General features: G+C 37.3%; 1 protein-coding gene across 3 annotated transcripts in view; it reads right to left on the bottom strand.

Moving 5' to 3' along the window:
• The window catches only part of NAB1 (NGFI-A binding protein 1), a 44,474-nt gene that overhangs the window by 5,920 nt on the left and 15,735 nt on the right, over positions 1-22,819 (bottom strand). For 2 of the 3 annotated variants that reach the window (XM_045806354.2, XM_087862116.1), the window contains exons 3-6: positions 15,465-15,598; positions 12,835-12,886; positions 2,390-2,479; positions 382-544 (exon numbers count right to left, since the gene is read on the bottom strand). In XM_045806354.2, coding sequence (XP_045662310.2) covers positions 382-544; positions 2,390-2,479; positions 12,835-12,886; positions 15,465-15,598 — 439 coding nt within the window. The remainder of the gene's footprint in view (positions 1-381; positions 545-2,389; positions 2,480-12,834; positions 12,887-15,464; positions 15,599-22,819) is intronic. The other variant, XM_045806356.2, reaches the window with a different exon arrangement.

Genomic DNA, 22,819 nt, shown 5'->3' with positions numbered 1-22,819 from the left:
TGAAGCTGTGATCTTTTAAAAAATGATAAACGTCTCCCACGGCATCAGTTTCTTTGGGGAAAAGGATCTATACTGTTTACATGTCCCATTCCCACTCACCCTGTACAAAAGAGGAGTGAACTGCATGTGTCAGCTAGTTGAGGGATAATAAGGTAAAAACAAATACATAAACAAACTCCCCCGCCCCCAAAACTGCAAGTTAAATTTGCAGGATGAATCCTTTCCTTTCTTGAAAAAGAGACAATTTAAAAATGAATTTTTATAGGGAAAATATAACGTAATCTCTATAAAATATCAGGATTTAAAAATAAGCCAACTTTTGTTTCTCTGTACAGTGCACATAGTCACTGGCTCTCAAAGCGTAGGTCATCTAAGATCCACCTTGCCCATCGGAGTTGTCAGAAGCCACGCCGTTAGGGCTGTGCTCTTCTGAGGTCTGCCTGTAGAGTCCTGCCGAGAGCCTTCTCTCAGCATGCTGCAGTCTCTCATAGCCAGCTGGGGTGCAAAGGAACTCCATCTGCTTTGCCATCACCTTTTCAGGCTGCTAGTAAGTAAAGCAAAAATAAAATCAGGAACTAAAACATTCTACATTTTTTTAATGGTTTAAAGATGCCAATTTCAGACTCCAGCAAATATATTTAGTATTCATTAAATTAGTTCACACTTCATGTGGTATACACGTTCCATAAATATGCTTAGATGTCTATATCATCATGTTAAAACATAAAATGTTGGATTCTATGCAAAAGAAAAAAAAATCTTCCTGCTCATCCTTTATAGCGAATTCCATTTCAGCTCAAAGGCAAAATAACCTTAGCTTTGTTTCCCGAAGTACTGAGTCCTTTAAAATATTTTTTTAAAAAGGAACCTCAGAGCAACAGCAGCATCTGCTATAAACTGCTTCTAACACACAGGGTGAGATCTTGGCATTTTTATTTTAGGATCTGGCACTACACATATTCTGATATGATGACAGTAGTTGGGGGAGAAAAGGTGTAAAATGGCTGTCTAGAAGAACAAGACAAACACACCTCCCACCAAAATTAAACAATGCAAATTATGCAGGAAAAACACCAGTGCCAACGAGACTCTTTCCCTTCATCATGGAATGAAACTGCATTATTTCCCAACCAATCATAGGAAGACAAGTTTAAAATACACAAATAAACAGAAACTCATCTTTGCATGTGTTTTGTAAGTTCCTTCTTTATGTACTGCTTTAAATTACTTATATGTGATATTCAAAGCAGTGCATTTGTGCTATTTTGCCAAGGAGGTTAATAGTCAAAATGCAGATATGAATCATTGCCATGCCATATAAAAGAGTAGTACAAGGAAGCTGCTGTGTAAAATCAGTTATAAAAATCCTGATTCACAACAGTAAAAGTCAATAAAAGAAAAAATAGTTCACAGAATAGGATAAAAGCTTATACTATTTTTCTGAATGCACATAAACCAGATCAAAAGCAGCTGTAACTTCAATTTATTTGAACTTACTACTAATTAATTGATAAAATTTCAGTAAGATTTCTGAGGAGGAAGTGTATTTTTCATCCTCTTAAGAAGAAAAAACAAAACTTGGCACTACTAAATTTGACCAAGAGCAGTGGCCAGGCAGATCAACAGGAATAAAACTTACAGGGCTTTCTAAAAGGTAGTATTTGCAGAAATGACTTTTTAAAATGTTAATTTCAGCATACAACAATTAAATAATAGCAAAAGCACCTGAAGATACATATTAAGGTAAGAATTTTTTCTCAAGCATGAACTGAAATGCTTTAACAGGGGCGCCTGGGTGGCACAGCGGTTAAGCGTCTGCCTTCGGCTCAGGGCGTGATCCCGGCATTGTGGGATCGAGCCCCACATCAGGCTCCTCTGCTATGAGCCTGCTTCTTGCTCTCCCACTTCCCCTGCTTGTGTTCCCTCTCTCGCTGGCTGTCTCTATCTCTCTGTCCAATAAATAAATAAAATCTTTAAAAAAAAAGAAAAAAAAAAAGAAATGTTTTAACAATAGCTATAATATCAATGATTAATGTTTTATTGAGAATTAGTACTATTTTATCTCAGAGTTGTATTACACACAGCCATAGTCAACATGGCTTTATTCCTGGTATCAAACTGCTTCTTTTAAAAAGTTTTCTTAAGTAGAGAATCTGTCTTTCTTCCTACAAAACTACAAACAACAAGTATGGCTATATCAGATTCTGCTCAAATCAAACTACATTGTTACTGCTATCCTGTTGATACAGCTGTGGATCAGATGACATTTCAAAAACAACCAGAAATAAATCCAGTCCTCAGATGCTTAAAACTGAAGGTAGCTAAAGCAGCCGTTTATTTTTCAACCTACAGATATTACTATGAAATGTTACCTGGTGGTTTACGTTACCTGTGAACTAAGAGCAGCGAGTTCTTCACTCTTAGTTTTAGCCTGCTGGAAGAGGGTTTGCACAGAGTCCTGGAAATCTGGAAATCCATCCTATGGGTCAAAGAATAAGTCCTTTTCCTTAGTTTGTAAATAAAATATCAACAACTCAGAAAATGGCCAAAAAAAAAAAAAAAAAAAAAAAAGCACTTTAATCCTACTGCCCGAGTAATCGTGATTAAGATTTTAATGTACAATAATTCCTTTCAGTCTTTTATGGTACAATTACTTTATTTCTACGGTTGTAACCTAACTAAAAATACAAATAAAAAAGACAATAAGACTTATACATCTACAATGGAATGCAGACTTCATGAGCATTAATAATAATGGTAATATAACTTTTCATACAGCATTTCATCTAGCAGTTCAACTAGTAATAATCACTATTTTCACATTGGACATTTAGGTTCTTTTTCTTATTTTTGGGTTGAAAAACACTGCAAAAATATTTTCATAGAAATACCATTTTCCATAGCTTAGATAACGCAATACAGTAGATTCCTAGTACAATTACTGCAAAGGGATGAACATTTTTATGAACATTTTTCATTCACTACTTCCCCCAAGGGCCTTTACAGGTTAATCAGACCGTAAGTTTTCCTTGCCAGTGCTGGGTGTTGCTGTTTTCTTAATTTTTGCCAACTCATATTTTTGTATTGATATTCAAAAATTTTTTAAATTTTATATACTGTAGTTCTATATACTTTTATTTTGTAAATTCTTCTATCACTATAAGCTTCAGAAAGGCATTCTGCTTTAGAGATTTGATAAATACTCAAACCTACCCTCTAGTTTTTCTAAAGCTTTATCTTGTTTGCTTTGTTTTTAAAATTTGACTAACTAACCAGGAATTCATTTTGTTATATGTAATGTGATAAAGAACCAATGTAAATTTTCTTCAAAGTGCTACCCAGTAATCCCAACCTGAATTTCTGAAGAATTCTTCCACGCTGACTTGTCACGGGTTTGAATTAGAAAGACCTGCACTTGAGGCACCTGGATGGCTCAGCTGATTAAGCAGCAACTCTTGATTTTGGCTCAGGTCGTGATCTCAGTGTTGTGGGATGGAGCCCCGCGTCACGCTCCCTGCACAGCAGGGAATCTGCTTCAGGACTCTCTCTCTCCCCTCCAGTCCCCCCACTGTTTGCTCACACACTCTTTCTCTCTAAAATAAATAAGTAAATCTAAAAGGAAGAACAAGAACAAGAAGAAGAACAAGAAGAAGGAAGAAAGAGGAAGAAGGAAGAGGGAGAAGGAAGAAGAAGAAAGGAAAAAAGACCTGCACTCATGTTCCAATTCTACCGCTTACTAGCTACGTAACACCAGAGGACTAACCCAACCTTCAGAACGTTAGCTTCCTCATGTGAAAAGTACAGATAAGAGCACCTCTCCGTTAGGGCTGTTGTGAGGAGCATTTGAGATACTGCCTTTAGCATGTAATCACTGCTAAGTTAGGTCATCAGTACATACCAAGTTCTTACATCAAACAGAGCTAACTTGGGGCACCCTCCTCCTGGACAATACATCAACTTAAATGATTTTCACTGTATACTTTATATATATTAAGTGCCAATCCATCTACTACTTTTTTTCAAGTTGTTTTGTGTTTTTTTGCTCACTTATTGCTTCACATGAAATTTGTATCTACAAACATCACAATAGCGTGGTTTGAGTAACTTCACTAAAAACTACTAAGGGACTCCTCACAGAAATGGTCACTGACATCCAAAATATTTCTCCCCGAGTTTCATGAGCTATGTATTTGTAGCAAAGGGTAAATCATTAAAAACAAAGTTCTTACAGCAGAAAAAGATGTAACAGTTCTTACAGCAGAAAGAGATATGATAACAAAATATTTTATCTTATTTGAAATAAGAGATACTGATTCAAAAGTTTTTCCCTATCAGGGTCTTATTTCTCCACTGTGGATCTCATGTTTTCAAAGATTTCATCTACCAAAATTCATTTTTTAAGTAATAATTTGCTGTTTTAAAATTCAAAGATATGAAATGAAACAGAGTCAAGGGCAAATAAATTTGACATCTTGAGGTAGTTTCATGTAGCTTTACGGTGGGTCGATATACAATATTTGAGAAAGAGAGAGAGAGAGCATGAGCCAGGGGAAGGGGGGGCAGAGGGAGAAGCAGACACCACCACCCCCCCACCCTGAGCAGGGAGCCCAATGCAGGGATCCCAGCACCCTGGGATCACAACCCCAGCCAAAGGCAGACGCCCAACCGACTGAGCCACCCAAGTGCCCCAATCAGCATTTTTAAAGTATTGAAAATAGTTACCTTTCTAGGCCCCCACAAGACCAAGGACCCTTGGCTCAGAAGAATATATGGAATATAATCATTAACTGAGCTAGAATGAACTTTATATACGTGGATACAATTTTCAGTACACTTGTTTAGTCATTCCATTTTTCTCTAAGAACTTATTTAGACCTCCAAATCTAACTTTCTCTTTAGCAATGTCTCCTTTAAGTGAAGAGCACCTATCTGTGAGGGTTGTTCAATGACAGAAGCTCAACGAGGGAAGCTAAGAGAAGACCTGGAAAACAAGAGAAGTGAATATTTTCCAGGTGATTACCATGTACCACCAGTTCCCGACTATATTCTGTGTTTTACATGTACCATCTAATTTAATCCCCAACACAGACGACCCTAGGTTCCTCTCATTTGACAGCTAAAGACACTGGCTTCAAAGCCTCTGCTCAAATTGTAAATCCCAGAGGTACTGCATTTATAAAACTCATAGCAATAAACAGAGGCACAGCTCTTACAGCTCGGTTTTTCATAAGCTGAACTGGTTTAACTCTATGATTTACACTAAGTTCAAAACCCAATTCTACTACTTATTTACTGTGATACTGGATAGACTTTTCATCTTTCTGTGTCTACGCAACTAATTTTAATTAATTAATTTATTTTTAAAGATTTTATTTATTTATTTGACAGAGAGAGAGAGAGACAGCTAGCAAGAGAGGGAACACAAGCAGGGGGAGTGGGAGAGGAAGAAGCAGGCTCCCAGCAGAGCAGGGAGCCCAATGTGGGGCTCGATCCCAGGAACCTGGGATCACGCCCTACTCAACTAACTTTAGAACCATTTTAAGGAACCAAAAAATTCATGAAGAACGCTTAGCACAATGCTTGCCACATAGATATTACCAGATAAATGTTCGCTACTGATATTTATTAAGTTCCCTTTTAAAGCTACCAGATTTGATCAAGTAGAATAGATAGCATGCTGCACGTGACTCACTGCATCTCTATGATACAGGGGGAATAAGATCAATTTCGGGGATATTTACATAGTATAGATACCTTAGAGATTACTTACATAGTATAAGACATCTTGGGTATTTAACACTAAAACCAGCAAGAAAATATTGACCATATTGGTAGGAAACGGTTTTAGTGGAGAGAACAACGGAAATCTGGAAATACCTGTTTATTCATTCATGAAAAATTTCTCACTTGCCTAATTGGTTCTGGACTCTGTACTCAATGCTGAGGATTCAATGACTCCTGCCCTCCGGACATATAGTCTAGAGAGAGAAAAGGAAAAAGAGATCCAGAGCATAGTGGAGGACACTGTCAGGGAAGTCTTCTGAGAGGGCATGATGTCTAGGCTGAGAGTTGAAAGAAGAGAATTCTCTAGGGAAAGAGAGCAGCTTATATATAAACCTAGAGGCAAAAAGAACAGGACAACACAGTTGAGAAGCTGGAGAATATTTAACATAGCTAACGTAGGGAATACACTGAGAAAGAGAGACTGGTGAGAGAAGTTGGATATGCAGGGCCAAATTCTGTGAGCCCTTGTAAGCCATGTTAAGAATTGTCGACTTTATCTTAAACTCAAAGAGAAGCCACTGAAGGTCTCGGGGAAGAAACGAACCAGATCTGTGTTTCTGAAAGCCCAATCTGAATGTGAGGGGGACAATATATAGTTCCAGCTTTTCAACAAGCCCTGGGTGGAGTGTGCCCAGGCCAGAACCTCCAATAGTCCAGTGCTGTTTTTAAAGGAACTTACAGAAGAAAGAGCAATCTAGTCTTCTTATGTTAGGAACTGGATGTGTGATCCCGGGCAGGAAAGTTAACCTCATTATTTCCAGTGTTCCCAATTTTTTAAATGGAGATGGAATCATCAGCTTCTTCCACCCAGTGGAGATTTGTGGAGATTAAATGCAGTAATGCAAATGGTAACTCCTGGAAAAGTACACATTGCTACACAAGATTATTCAATCATGACAATATGGAAAAGCTGGAAAGGGGAACTTCAAACTCTACATGTGACAGTTTTTGGGAAATGGACACTGCTCCTCCATTAATAAAGAGAAGTAAAAACATGCAATAAGCAATAAACAACCATATCCAAATAATCAGTGATCTCTCCGAAACTGAGTACATGAGTCATTCTGATTTGCTCCCAGTCTTCGGTGGTTCATTACGGGCACACTCTACAGGACTGAGTAGCTATCACTTCATGACCTATGTTTTCAGGTACCCCAAATGTATGGCTTGGAAAGAAGAGTGAGAACATTCCCAAGAAACTGGTCTCTTTCCCATGATGTTTGGTACAGGACTTTTGTTACGTGTCTCTCCAGCTTTTTCCCCAAGAACCAGCTGTACCATGCTATGAGCAATTTATCTTCATGTCACATTCTTGGCTCCTGCCATTAATCACAGTGTTCCCTTACTGGTGAGATTCTGATTTTGAGCACTGAGAAAATAAAAGACACAGGGTGGGATGCTGTTCATGACCTAATTACTCTCATCCCATTGGTTTCCACCCCCATTCCTCCTCAACCTTGCCCCCAAATACCAGCAAGCTGCTTTAAAGCCACTGCTTAGCTGTCTTTAAAATGGCTTGTTCCAGCAGATGTTCTCAGCCTCACACGTGCATTTTCCTTTTTTTTTTTTTTTTACTCACACTTTCTATATGAATAGCAGATTATAATGCTTCTGTTTTTCTGATCCAGAGGGGAAGACTCTACATCAAATTAGACCAGCTTTCTTTCAACAAGCTTAGTAACAGTGTAGGTGGATGTTCTGACCCTCTTCCCTCCCCCTGCCTCCCTCTCCTACCCCCACCCGCCTAGAACTGCTAGCAGATGTTTCCTCTAAGTCTTTCTTCTTCAAGCCCCAATCCTCTGACTTTCTGGTCTCTATTAACAAACTGCATTTCTTTCATCCAGTTATCTCTGATTGCTTTGCACTCCCAACCCACACAGGATCAAGAATGCTGTCACCTCCCATCTCTTTGACTAGTCTCCAGCAATTTCAGTGAACGAAGAAAACCCACCGATGAGATCTGAACAGCAACACAGCCTGTTTAGTCAGCGCCCGTGGCTAGTCCCGAGACCAGTTCTCTTACACAGTCTTCCTCTCTTCCAAGATCTCACTCACAAACATGGAAGGTAATGACAGGATTTGTTCATAGAACACGTTATGTTCTTAGTGAAAAAGAAAGGCTGTCAACTGAATCCACTTTTAATTATTATTTTGAAAAGTCATGAGCACCAGAGACTTTGGGTGTTGGTGTTTCATCTCCTTTAACTAGTTATGAAGCTGTCTTGAATATATTGTCATAGGTATAATATAAATAAATCAAACTAATTTTTCTTGATTTACTCTTTATCTTCCCAACATTGTGCTTCTCCTCATTCTAAACAGTTTGTCAAATGGCAATGTATTATATTTAAATATATTTTCTCATTTATATTGTTAAATTTCCCACTCAAAACTTAACAACAGCTTGGCTATGCCTTCTTGAAACAAACTGGTAACCGCCACTCTTCCCCCTTCTTTAAAGACTACCATTTCTGCACGCACTCGGCCCTCCATACCATACTAGCAGGAGACAAGCTATAACCCTGATACCGAAGGTGCTCTGTGAATACTCATCAGCACCAGGAAGGGACTGCTGTTTTGCAGTTTAGGAGTCAGACCTAGATTCGAAGCCCCGGCTCTGCCACCAGAGAGCAATGTGGCAGCTTGAGCAAGTTCCTGAGACTTTCTGGGTGTCTCTTCGGCTATAAATGGAAATCCTAAAGCCTCCATATAAGGATAAACAAGAAGGTTTGTGACAATGAATTTCAAATGCCTAGCAGGGACAGGCATTAATAGATTCAATAAAAAAGTTATCTTTGCAAGTGTCCCAGAGCTAGATTTGAGGTCTCTGATGAAAATGGAAACAACAAACATTAATTCATTTTCATTTTAGCTGAAAGTGGATCCACCCAAAGGACTGTGTTCCAGGTGTACAAACTATTCATCCAGCCCGGATAGGAGAAATATTCCCAAGCCTCGCTTACTAACATACAGGGCTGAAGAGGTGCCTTCCTGAGAGGCTTCGTTCCAAGTGATGGGTCACCCTAAGGCCTTCCCAAGCTAGCAGGCTTTTTCCTCTGTTTACTTCATTATTCTAGGAATTAGAGAAAGGAGCGCTATTTAAGGACAACAGATTAACCTCAGTACTTCACTACAATACGTATCCTGTATTAACCAATCACAGCAAAAACAAAAGCAATCAAATAAATAGCTAACTATCCTTAAAGGGGAACAACCTACAACATAATAAGAGGAAAAAAAACCAGACAAGGATTTTAAAACTTCTACCCAACCTCCACAAACAGACCAGGAAATTACAGCATTTGGAAACAAGAAAACACCTTACCGAGCTTGAACAAAGTGCTCGTTTTGTCAGTGTGTCCTAATGCACTAGTAATGGCATGCAAGAAAATGTATCTTTCCCTTACATGTCTATTTTTGATGTCACTTCTATTTTATCTACTGGACATCACATTTCTTTTTGTTCACTGTAAAAATTATCTTTTTAAGATGAAAAAAAGTCAGCAACTTGGCACATATGCTAATTGTTATTGTCAAGGATTTTAGATGAAAGAAAAAATTCTCATTAACTTGGGCCTAGTAATTAGTAATCTACTATAATTTATAATGTGCTAAGCTTATCTTTATAGTATTTTCTTTTAATAGAGAATTAGTATTTCGAATGAAATAAGAAACAGTGTGTTCAAAGAATTCTAAAATCTTTCTTACTTATTAAGTCCTTGGTGTCAGTCATGATTTCTGAACAAATTGGTCTCATTGTTCTCTAAACATGCACAGTATTTTCTTACCTCTGTCTTTGCCCATGCTAGTCTATCTTTGTAATGCCCCTCCACCTCACATCTTTACCTTCTGAAACTCTACCTTTCTTTTAAAACCCAGCTCAAACAATATCTCCTCAATGGAGCCTCCCTTAATCTCTTCTCCTGCCAGGAACTCCCCCCTCGCTGGAAGCTACATAGAAAGTAGGTATAAACAACGCACTAATACCTGATGAAATGCTGTAAGGGAGCAACAATCCTACACAACACTACTTCAGTATCAGCTTCTGGAACTGAAGGAGTAGCTCTGGTATCTCAAATCTGAATTAGAGTACACAAGAGAATTTAGACAAGGATTGATGCCAATACTGTATATTTTGCAAAGGATTACACTGTATCCATGTGTAAGTACACACATGCACAACACACACACATTCTGGAGATACTGCTGCCCTGCAGTACATCTTTTAAAACACAAAGCAAAAACAAAACAAAATTTAAAACAAACCAGCAAAAAAAGTAAACTACTGTCCTGAATTAAAAGCTCAAGTCCCTATTTATTTCCGGGAAACAAAATCAAGAGTTTAGTGTCTATAAGAGCATTTAAAGTAGCCTGGGTTGATGAGTCACTTGTTATTTAGGGAGGGTTAGAACTGTTATTCACAGAAAAAGGAAACACCGATTATCTTAATTCTAAGTCCAGAACGGCTCAAGTGGCTTTGTGAACGCCAGTAAAACAATAAACTAACCAAACAGAACTATCATTCAATATCTCTGGGGGAACATACTTAAAGGAATAGAAGGGTCACATCTAATGCTAAAACCCAACACTCTGAGCTACTAAAGGAAACTCAAAACATTGTGCTGGATACAAAAAACACTTTGCTTAAATTTCAGATAAGGGCCACCGGGGAGGTCAGAAAGGTTTATCAATACAGCCTAACAAGAAAAAATGACAGCTCAAACAGTCCATGAGATTCATGATCTCAAACTTAAATGTACAACAGTGATCTCTGAACACAGACAAAAAAGGAAAACAGGGCTTAAATGCAAGAAGAGCCCAAGTCAGGATTACATAGAGGGCCAATGGTGAGAAGGATCGTGGTCCCTGGGCAGGTTTGGTACCTTCTTTCCTCTAAATCCTCTGATGGCACATGCCCTCTTAGCAGTCTCTATGTTCACTGGCCTTCCCTTTCAGTGGCAGAGTCACTGAATCTACAGGGATCTTCTCTTGTTCATTATCTTGGGATGCAATAGGATAAAACTATATCATCAACAGTTAGATTATTTGGATAATTTCGGCATTTTTTTTGCATGGTATCTCAAGGTAACCCATCTTAAACACTACTCAAGAGCTAATAATGACATTGATTACAAATATAAGCACAGTTTTTTAAAGTGTGGCCTTTTGGGGACAAAACTCTTCTCTTCGAGAACCACCGCTTTAGGCTAAAGTTTTTAAGAAGTCGAAGATGCTTAACCATAGCCATTCATTATTTCACCTAACTGATTTTATTAAGTGCCTATTAAGTGCAAGGCACTATTATCAAATCTGAGTATAAAGTAGTAGGCAGACAGATAAGAGATCTATTCTCATCCAATAGGGAAGACTGATAATATAAATAAATACATAATAGTTTCAGATACCAGTAAGTGCTATGAAAACAAACAAAACAAACCAGGAGAATGAGCCTGAATGTGATTTTGAGGTAAGGGTGCCCTTTTAGAAAGGGAGGATGGGAAGTCAGAAGAAACTCCCAGCTGTGAGCTGAAGCCACGTGAAGAGCTACAGAAAGATATAGGTAGGGGAACAAACAGAGTGCTGAGGCACAAATGAGTTTGGCATGTTCCAACAACAGAAAGTGGGTCAGTGTAGCTGGGACACAGTAAGAATGGGGAAGTGTGGTAGCAGATGAGGTTAGAGATACAAATTTAGAGTCAGATCGTGTAGGGTCTTAGACGTCTCTACCACTGTAGATTTTATTCTAGGTACAGTAGAAAGCCACTGGAAAGAGTTAAATGAGAAAGGGATTTACATTTTTAAAACACAATTGTGCTGGCTCCTGGGTGGCTCAGTCTGTTAAAGGTCTACCTTTGGCTTGGGTCATGATCCCAGGGTCCCGGGATTGAGTCTCCTATGGGGTTCCCTGCTCAGCGGGGAGTTGGCTTCTCCCTCTGCCCCTTCCCCCACCCCCGCCTCTGTGTGTGTGTGTGTGTGTGTGTGTGCGTGCGCACGTGTGGGTGCAAGCACACGCCTGCGCGCTCTCTCTCTCTCAAAAATAAAATCTTAATTAAAAAAAAAAAGATAACTGTACCTTTGGTGTGACTGAAAGACTATATACAAACAGACGCTTAGTTAAAATAATGAGAATTTACGGTAAACACAGCTTATTTGCTTTAACTTGAAATTAAATAATGGATGTCTAAAAGAGTACAGACCCCCATTCTCTGCCCAAGTAAAAAAAGAAAGGAGCTCTCAGACTTCAAATTTCTACTCTGCTACAGACTAGCCTTTAAAAAAACATTCAGTCCAAATTAAGGAACAGTAGTTTTGAAACCATTCTATAGTTCTGACAGCCCTAAGAAAAGCATTTTTTTTTTCTTGCTCAACTACCCCTTACCTCTTGCAGGCCTCAAATCAGAAACACAACCTTGAAGCACCTGGGTGCTCAGTCTATTAAGAATCAGATTTGATTTTGGCTCAGGTCATGATCTCAGGGTCCTAGGACTGAGCCCCGTGTCGGGCTTCCAGCTCAGTGGAGAGTCTGCTTGTCTCCCTCTCCGTCTGCCCCCTCCCCATGCTCACTCTATCTATCAAATTAATAAATAAATCTTAAAAAAAAAAAGACAGCCTCAACCATGATCCTCTATAAGAGGCTTGATTACAGGAAAGTCTCCATTACTTGGAGCTGCTAAATTGTCATTTCTCTCAGCTCGTTAATATAAATAACCTTTAGCTCCTCTAAACGTATTTGATAAGATAACTAATGATATAAATGAGATTATAAAAAAAATCATTTCACTAGTAGACTTAAGTGTATAAGAAACACCTATTGACAAATCAACCTCTGATAAACTGACTAGACATCAATCTCGTTATTGCTGTTTCCTTTTAAGAATTTCTTTAGTATCCTAGTTCAAATTAGATACTTCAAAGCAACAAAATTCTATATTGTCTTAAAGATTCCACAATTCATTCACATTTTTCATTTGTTTATGGAACATCCTTTTCTTCAGTTTGAACTAGTAAATAAACATTATTAGCTTAAGAAAATATAATGTATGATCTTACCTCCACTTTAATTCTCTTCGGGGATAATTCATCTCTTTCTCCGCATTTTGACCTGAATGGAATGGGAGAGAGAAAAACTTGAGAAGGTAACAAATTTTATTCTAAAGACATCTCAATCTATAAACTTCCACCAAAACACATATACCCCTGAAACCCTTGCACCAGAAATAAGATATTCATAATGAACACTGACATAACAAAAAAGACTTTTCATCATTTCCAAATTAACATTAGGGAACTATGCAGACACAATTATATTATACATTTTAAAAGGCCACTACCTAAGAACTCCCCCACAAAGAAAGTACTCAATAAACATGTAACAATTATCACATAATGAAAAAGGAAAAAAAAAATCAAGGAGGATTGTACAGCATGGTATCTTTTTATGGATCCTAAGTAGGAACACTTCAGGATAAAATGACCACAGTGGCCATTTAAGATGAATGCTTAAGGCTACGTAAGATTAAAATGCATTTTGTCTATCTATTGAAACTACAGATGCATTTTTCCTTGACCTAGGGATCCCTCAGCTAGGACTCTATCCCAAAGGTACTACAGATATATGAAATACTACTGCCAATTTAACTGTAATAAGCCATCAATTTGAAGTTACCCCTCAAAGTAAAAAATGTTAAAATGTGAAAAAAGTGTATTTCAGAATCAACAAAATATGTATGACGTTATTGATTATGATGCTATTTATACTGATCAACTCAAGCACCCATCAACAGGGGACTGGTTAAATAAATCATGGTGGGGCAACTGGGTGGCTCAGTAGGTTAAGTGTCTGCCTTTAGCTCAGTGCATGATCCTGGGATCATGAAATTGAGCCCAGCGGCAGGCTCCCTGCTCAGTACGGAGTCTGCTTCTCCCTCTGCCCCTCCCCCTGCTCACATGCACACACAGTCTCCCTTTTGCAAATAAACAAATAAATAATCTTCAAAAAAAATCAGAGTACATCCACATAATGCAATACCATGAAGCTGAAAAAAATAATGAGGAATATGTGTACATACTACTATGACAAGATCTCCAAGACATGTTAAAAGCAAAATACAGACTAATTAGTACCTATTGTTTTTTGGAAAAAAAGGTAAAAATGAGGAGAAAATATGTATCTGTTTGCAAGTACATTAACACACACTGGAAAGATGAAAAAGAAACTAATAAAACTACTTACATTGAGGAGAGGAAGAGTTAAAAAAAAAACAGAACAGGAGTGCAACTTTTTATATTACATATTCACATAGTTTTGGCTCCTAAATTATGTAAACATGGTATATATTTAAAAATATACTTAACTTAAAAAGTATATAAATGTAAATACTACAAGAAACAGCACAAAACTGTTGAAAGCAGTTGCCTCTGGGGTGTGGTATTCAGAAGAGGGCAGGGATGGAGGAGGGAAACTGCTGAGTTTCAGTGTAAGCCCTGAGTACTAGGACTCCTGAAATCATGTACATGTATCACTTTGATTAAGTTATTTAAATAAAGCAGAAAATTTTGTGTAATGCAGTGAAAAAAATTTTAAAAATCGGTAAATCAGCTCTTGATTATCCAACTTAAAAAAAAATCTTATAGTTCTATAATATTCTGTATATTCTTAGCCTGTTCATTTAGTCTGCATAATTTTGTGTTAGTTTGTAAATATGTGGGCTCTTGAGGCAAGGTAGCAAAGGAAGCTGCTATGAGTTAGAGGACATAATGGTGACAGCAAATGCCTCAATAATGATTTTTCAAATTTGAATTAGGCACGAGAATAATCTGGGACACTTGTGAACATTTGGATTCCAAGACTCCATCCCTGGAAAGTGTGATTTATTAGGGCCAGGGAGGGTGCTCAGGATGAGGTTTTTCAACACACACATGCAGTACTCTAACGCCAGCGGTCACCTGCAACTACTCAGAGAAGCAGTGGCACACACAACTGAGGCTGAACTAGAAATCACTGTCTGCGCGCAACAAGTGAATAAAACTAAAATGGTACTATGCCATCTTGCTTAGGGTTTAAGTGAAGATGAGATGAAGAATAGTAAGATGTGATTATATTAAATTTTTAAAACCACCACTGCTTTTCAACATAAGTTTTTTACTTAAATATTCCTATTCCACTTCGTATTTCAAACATAGGTCCATACTTCATGTAATCTGGCATCTTCCAATTTTCCCTTAAATACTGCCCAATGGAGTCTTTTCATCTATTCAACTAATCTCATTGGATTGCAAACACCTTGCAAAAGGAACCACTTTGCTTCCTCCAAGAGTTCAACAAGTTCATAGTTAGTGGTTTTACAAATAGGTCTATATATGCCGACTAACTAAATCCCATCATCACACTCAAAACCAAAGCATCTGTGTGAGAAGAATATCTAAAACCACTACCAGAACAATGCTACAGTGCTAGGGAACTGTCTTGCAAAAGCAAGACAAAAGAGAATTAAACAAAACAACAAAAACCACATTAACAATGTTTTGAAAAGTCACTTCACTCTTTAATTTTATAGAACCACAATCACATCACACTTCTACTTTTTGATAAAATGCTTATATGCTATCAGTGGGTAGTGTTTTAAGTTCTACTTCTATCAAGCAATACAAAAATAACTGTCAATTAGTTAGACACTTACTTGGTGGTTCTGTAGGTATATTTGTAGGTGACTTCTCGAGAAATCTGCCTAGCCAGGGCAAAGAGCTCATCTCTTCTTGTCAGCAGGGCATTATCCTTCACACAGAGCTGAGCAGCCGCTTCGTTAACAGTGAGCTGTATATCCAAAACAAAGTTTAAAAATTATAAATAGCTTTATTTCATCAATAAGAAAAATGTTTCACTTAAGGATATAAAAATGTCACATCATTACATGAGATCATAGTTTATAAAAATCAGGATGCATCTTTCTTTATTCCTTATTAGTCCTAAGGCCTAATTTCAGAAGAAAATCACATCACCTACCATCTCTCGGAACTTAATCAAAATAGTCACCTTGGTTTTATGTATTTATATGCTTAATTTATTTTCGTTTAGCAGGAGTTCACAGAAAATAAGCAAAATAAAGTAAAAAATGTTCCATATCTCATTTTTATGAAAAGCCAAGGATCTGATATGACTTGTTGATGATATTTCCCTAACTAAAAGTGAGTATACATGATCTGACAGATATTTTTTTTTTCAATGTGAACAGATACAAAAATTCTTAGGAAGGAATAAAACTAGATGATTTGAGTTAAATATTTATCAGATTACTTAGTAAAAAAAAAAAAAAAAAAACACAAAACACCAGTTATCACAGATGAGGGCCATAAAGGAAAACCAAGGTCTTGGAGTCACTAATAATACTCTAATATTCAACTAATTCCACCCTTTTATCTAAGTGTTAAATGATGCCAATGCAGAGTTGCTACTTGACAAAACACCTTGTGCTGAAGTTTAAAATAGCAAATGTTACCTAAATTCAAAATCTATAATTGTTTAATAAATCAGAGAAGGTTTTTTTCACATAATTTTGCCAATTTTAACAGATGTAGGGAATTGCCAAGCGGTATGTCAAACTTTTTTAAAAAGCAAGGAACATACTCATCGCAGACATGACTGATGGCAGAAGAGAATGGGATGTGGTGGCAGACTGATCTGAGGAGAGTGGTGCTCCATCACGTACCATCTGTGTGACTCTGGGCATGTAAAAACTTCTCAGAGCCTCAGTGTTCTCAGAGGCAAAAATACGATAATCAAAATGGGAACCACCTCAAGGGACTAACAAGACATAAATGAGACACACCTGGCATAAAGTTGTTCTTAGTATTAGTTCTTATTTTCCTTTCATAAAAAAGCAGGCATTTACTTCCTCCCTACCCGGGCATCCCACTTTGTTCACAAAAACATTCTGTATTTAAAATTCTCAAAAATAGAAGCAACAGAAGAAATGCAACCTTCCATCTATTAATGCAATGCAGAAAGCAAACCTTTTAGCTATTAATATTTTATTTTTAAAAAAGATTTTATTTATTTATTCATGAGAGACAGAGAGAAAGAGAGAGAGAAATAGGCAGACGCAGACGGAGAAGCAGGCTCCCTGCAGAGCAGGCAGTCCAATGTGGGGCTCCATCCCAGGACCCTGGGATCATGACCTGAGCTGAAAGCAGACGCTTAACAGACTAAGCCACCCAGGCGCCCCCATCTATTAATATTTTAATGTATATCACTCAAATATCTTTGTACATACAGACATGTATGTGAATATAGATTTGTAATCACCTTCTTTCACTTATGTATGCTGTACTTTTTACTTCTATCATGTGTTAAGGCAGAAACTGGGCTTGTTCACATCAGCATCTGGCATGGGCTGCATACTCAATAACTATTTGTTGACTGATAAATGAATTTAAATATTCTTTTCAATATCATTTTTACTACCTAGACATACAATATTCCATTGTAGGAAAGAGCAATATATTATTTAAATCAACCTCACTCTGAACATTAAACTGCCCCCACTTTTTCATGTACTACAAAGTAAGCTGCAAAGAACATTCTTAACTGCGTATCTTTGCACATATTCAATTATTTTCTTGGAATAAACTAAGAACGACTTGTTAAGTCACAGAATATACTAAATTTTAAAAGATTTATATAAGTCACCAAATTACTCTCCAGGAAAATTGCTCCAAATCATAACACTACCAACAATTATATGAAGATCCATTATCCAGAATCAACCAACACTGGTTATTTCATTTTAAAAGCTTTACCAATTTGATGTATTTTCAATATCACTTGGTTATAATTTATATTTCTTTGACTATAAAACTGAACCTTTTATTATACTTTTAAATTACTTTAAAATTTGCTTGCTCATGGCAGTTGCCTCTTTTCTTCTATTGCAGTATTTGTTTCTTATAAACTTTAGGAATTCTTTATGCGTTAAGAGCATTAACTCTTCATATGCAGTGGCTTTTCTTTTTCATAGTTTATCATTGGCCTTATGGTTTTTGTCTTGGGTGCCATGCACAGAAACTCCCTTCTCCCCCTAATAATACATGAATGTTTTCCTGTAATTTCGCCTAACGGTTTTTTTTCCACTTAACTATTGAAACCATTTAGAATGGGTTATGGTGTATGATACAAATCATATATCTAACATCTCCCTCCCCAGATTTCCACCTGTAGTTTACACTGGCTAATTCTCAAATAATTTTGCTACAGACAAGGTTATAATAAACCCAGGCCTCCTATTTTAAACCCACAACTGAATATGAAAGCATAATAGGAACAATGTATTTTCAGTCTTCTCACCTTTTCCTAAAGAATCATCAATAGATCAACTTCTTCCCTAAATGCCTTGAAAGGCACAATGTTACTGGAGCTAAAAGTGAAATATACTTTAAAGAATGATTTCCTAAATAAATAAACTTCAATTTTAGAAAAGCAGCAGCTACAATGACCTTGAAGACCTTCTCAAACTCCTTTTTATGTACCCTACATTAGTACAGAGAACTTCTGATTGTCAGTAAGGTATTTTAATTGACAACATTTCAGAGGTACCACCTTATGCATAACCACAGAAAATAACCTTTCAACATAAACTAAAAACAGTGTTCTAGTACTCCATCATCCTACCAGAAACCAAAAACACAAACATAACACATTCTTTGTTACTGAATTCAGGCCGAAAGAGATCAAAAAAGTAGACTGAGCTCTCCAAACCCTTAGAGAAACTTCTGGTATTAAAACTGAGGCTGCAGAAATAACTAGAGCTCATCCCAAATTGTAGTAAGCTGAGCTCTTCTTAGCTTTTGAGGGTTCCCCCTCAAAAATGTTATTTTCTGTCGATGTTTTCTGTATTTCACACTAATTGTTAATAATTAAATCAGTAAGTATTATGATGTATTTTTAAAAATTATATAAATACTCTAATATAGTAGTCACTGCAATACCATACTAGCTTTTTAAAAATTCTAAGTTTCTAGGGGCACCTGGCTGGCTCAGCTGGTGAAGCATATGACTCTTGATCCCAGGGTCAGGAGTTCAAGCCCCACTGGGCATGGGAGCCTACTTAAAATTTAAAAAAAAAGAAAAAAAAAGTAAACATTTTAAGTTTCTGGTTTGTTTTTGTTTTTTTAAGTAGGCATCACGCCCAGTGTGGAGCTCAAGGTGGGGCTTGAACTCACGACCCTGAGATCAACTGAGCCACCGGGGTGCCCCTAAGTTTCTAGTTTTGTTAAAAATATAAAATAGATATTCTCTCTAATTGGTTTACTTCCTCCAATTCCTCTTTTTTGTGGCTAAAAATATCAAAATTCTGTTCATATTTTTATGTTAAATATTTCTTAAAGTTAGCTTTCTATCATTTATAACTAGACTTGAAGTTTTCTTTACTGGTAGTTAAAATTATAATCTTTAACAATCAAATGATTGTGCCATTCCGTTTGGTGTTATTAGTATAAAAAATACCACGAGAATGCTGTGTGACAGGGAGGCTCAAAAGGCGATCAAGGCTTTCATTTCCAGCCCAGGGAGGGAATGACTGGCCTCCTCAGAGAAAACAACTAAAAACGTTGGATAAAAATGGGAGGGGCAAAAACATCTTAAATGCATCAACAAGCCAGCAAGACAACAGTAAGGACTATTTGGGCTAAAATGAATAAGGTCAGTATCTCAAAAGATTTAAGTTGAGGAGAGTTGCCAAACCAAATGACCCTGAGCTTCAGTCTTCACAACCTCACAGGGCTGGTTAGTGCGGGAAGAGAATAGGAGGAAAAACCGAGGATCCACCAAAGGTGAGGAGTCTGAGACCCCTCCCTCCACAAAGCTGAAATCCCAAAGCACTACACACCCACTATAAGCCTGAATTAGAAATACACCTGTACTCCCAGGAGAATGCAAGGGAAATTACCTGTCTTGAACCCTGTTACGGAGTAGGAGAAAATAGAAGATACTCCCTTGAGATTTCATAAACCCCCAAATCAGCCTTCACATGATTTTCAGCCCTCACTCACACTATGTGGGCTGAGAATTTTTTTCACAGGGCTCCAGAGTTGTACTGTACAGAAAACAGGTGCCTGGTAGAAGCTAAAGCAAATAACCTCCAGAAGAATCCATCTTCTTCCTAAGTCTCAAAACATTCCCACAGTTCCAAGAAATATGAGTTATAGACAGAAATCATAAAACATCCAAAGAAATAACATCAAAAGTAAAAACCAGCAGAAATGACAGGATAAGACCCTCAAAGACTTTAGAGAAATAAAAAGAGTTAAAAATATGACTAAAGAACAATACAGTAAAAAAAAGACGAAGAAAAACTGAGAAATCAGAAGGAAGAAAAAAACTGAGGTAGAGGTAAACAGAAGATTTCAAAAGCAAACAATACTCAGATAACATTGACTTGTAAACACAACAATGAAAACCAAAAGCCAAGGAAATACCTTCAATTACTAGGGAAGATAACTGACAATATAGAATTTGATACCCAAAATAAACAGCAATTAAGAATGAGGGCAAAATAAAGATGTTTTCCAGTGGGTTGTGGTAGGACAGAATTCGCCATCAGTAGGCCTACGTTAAGAAAATGCTACGTGAGGGGCGCCTGGGTAGCACAGCGGTTAAGCGTCTGCCTTCGGCTCAGGGCATGATCCTGGCGTTATGGGATCGAGCCCCACATCAGGCTCCTCCGCTATGAGCCTGCTTCTTCCTCTCCCCACTCTCCCTGCTTGTGTTCCCTCTCTCGCTGGCTGTCTCTATCTCTATCTCTGTCAAATAAAATCTTTAAAAAAAAAAAAAAAAAAGAAAAGAAAATGCTACCTGATATACTTCAGGCTAAAGAAAACTAATTCCAGAGAGTAAATCAGATCTAAAGAGAGGGAGGGACAGAAATATAAAATAAAATAAAGGAAATAAATTCCAAATATTAGTCATCATAAAAAATGTAAACAGGCCAAATAGTCCAGTTAAAAGACAAAATTTGCCTAGTTTTTTTTTTTTTAATTCAACTACTGGTATTTACAAGAGATGTATGTAAAACATGGATTCAGAAAAACCAAAAGTAAAAGGATGGTAAAAAGATGTAACAAGCGATTACTAACAAAAAGAAAACACAGGTACTTATATTAATATCAAACAAAATAGGCTTTTAAAGCAAAACTGGGTTACTAAGGATTAATAGTTACTGCAAAATACAGAGAGAAACAAACAATTCCACAATCACAGTAGTTGATTTTCACACAACTCTGACAGACAGCGAGCAGACAAAAAAGACTACCTTATAATAAATTGTTCAGACACATACAGAATACTGTACCTGAGCCATCACTAAAATCTCAACAAATTTTAGTTTACGCAAACCATGTGCTCTGAACACAATGTAATTCAGTTAAAAATCATTAGAAAAATTACTAAGGAAAAGCCCTCATATTTGGAAATGAAAAAAACACTTCAAATAATTTATGGGTAAGAAATCATAAATAAAAAGAGAAGTAATCAGAATTGGGGGAAAAAAATAACTTCATACCAAAACTCTGGGAATTACACTGAATCAATATATAGTGAGAATTTATAACCTTAATTGCTCACATTAGAAAAAAACAGCTAAACATCAATGAACTAATAAGCACCCAACTTAAGTCAGAAAAGAACAATAAAATGAACTATAAGAAAATATAAGTGAACACACACACATGCACAGCACAACTAAGAGCATCAACAAAGCCCAAAGTTCCTCCTTCAAAAAGATCAGGGGTCGTTGGAAAGCTTTTTCTGTAAAAGATCAGATGGTGAATATTTTAGGCTTAACAGGCCGAACAGTCTTTGTTACAACACTGAACTCTTGAAGTTGTAGCTCGAAAGCAGCCACAGACAATACATAAACCAACTGGCCTGGCTGTGTTCTGATGAAAATTTATTGCAAAATCAGGAGGTGGACCACATTTGGCCCACAGACTGTAGTTTGGAGAACCCTGAAAAGATGAATAAAACAGACAAACCTCTGGTAAAACTGATGAGGGAAAAAAAGAAACAAATGAGGACGCCTGGGTGGCTCAGTCAGTTAAGCGTCGGACTCTCGGTTTTGGCTCAGATCATGATCTCACAGGTTGTGGGAAGGAGCCCCACATCACGCTCTGTGCTCAGCGGGAATCTGCTTGAAGATTCTCTCCCTCTGCCCCTCCCCTCCCCTCATGCGTACACGCTCTCTCAAATAAATAAATCTTTAAAAAAGAGAGAAATGTACAAATAATATTAGGACTTAAAAACTATAAACTTTATGATAGTACGTTTGAAAACTTAAATGAAATGGACATATTTAGAAAAATGTGACTTACCAAGATGACTCAAAAACAGACTACCCTGATGATAGTCCTATAACCCATCTTTTAAGATGATCAAAAAAACACAACATTTCTTTTCAAGTATTTGACACTGAAATCTACACATTCTAAGAGCTTAGAATAAAGCACTGTAACTTACTAATAATGTATTCAGGTCTATGGGGTTCCCAGATTCAACAGTCCTCCCCTCTCAAAACTAAGACTGCTGGACTCCTCCAAAAGCTTCAGCCTTGACTTCTCAACACTACAAGAAAAACTGACTTAAATGTGGCATATTCTACAGGCCTAGGACCCTATCTTAGTAACACACGCACCTCAGTTACTGTAGAATTTCCGATAGGTCTACAACTTACCCACTGACTCTACATCCTCCTCTTCCCATCTTTGAATTCTGGAACTCTTTGATCGGAAATTGCTATCTGACAAATACTCTGTAATGCCAAGCTGCCTACTTGCTCATATTTCTGAGTATTACAAGCTCCTACATTCTCCTCTGCCTTGCTATTCTCCACTTTCAAGTTCTCTCTCCTCATCCATTCACTGATTTAAGATCTGACACACACACTGCCTGTCTAGTTTACCACCTAACACCCCTTTGGAGAGAGGAAACATCCTGCCTGCCTGAACATCTTTCTAATACTTCAGGGGTTTGTCCCTTAGCACCTGCCTC

The sequence above is a fragment of the Ursus americanus genome, chromosome 1 (assembly GCF_024610735.1).
Source record: "Ursus americanus isolate L20-20 chromosome 1, mUrsAme1.1.p, whole genome shotgun sequence".
Taxonomy (NCBI): Eukaryota; Metazoa; Chordata; class Mammalia; order Carnivora; family Ursidae; genus Ursus; species Ursus americanus.
The sequence above is the reverse complement of the archived record's forward strand: the minus strand, read 5'-3'. Positions and strand labels throughout refer to the sequence as shown.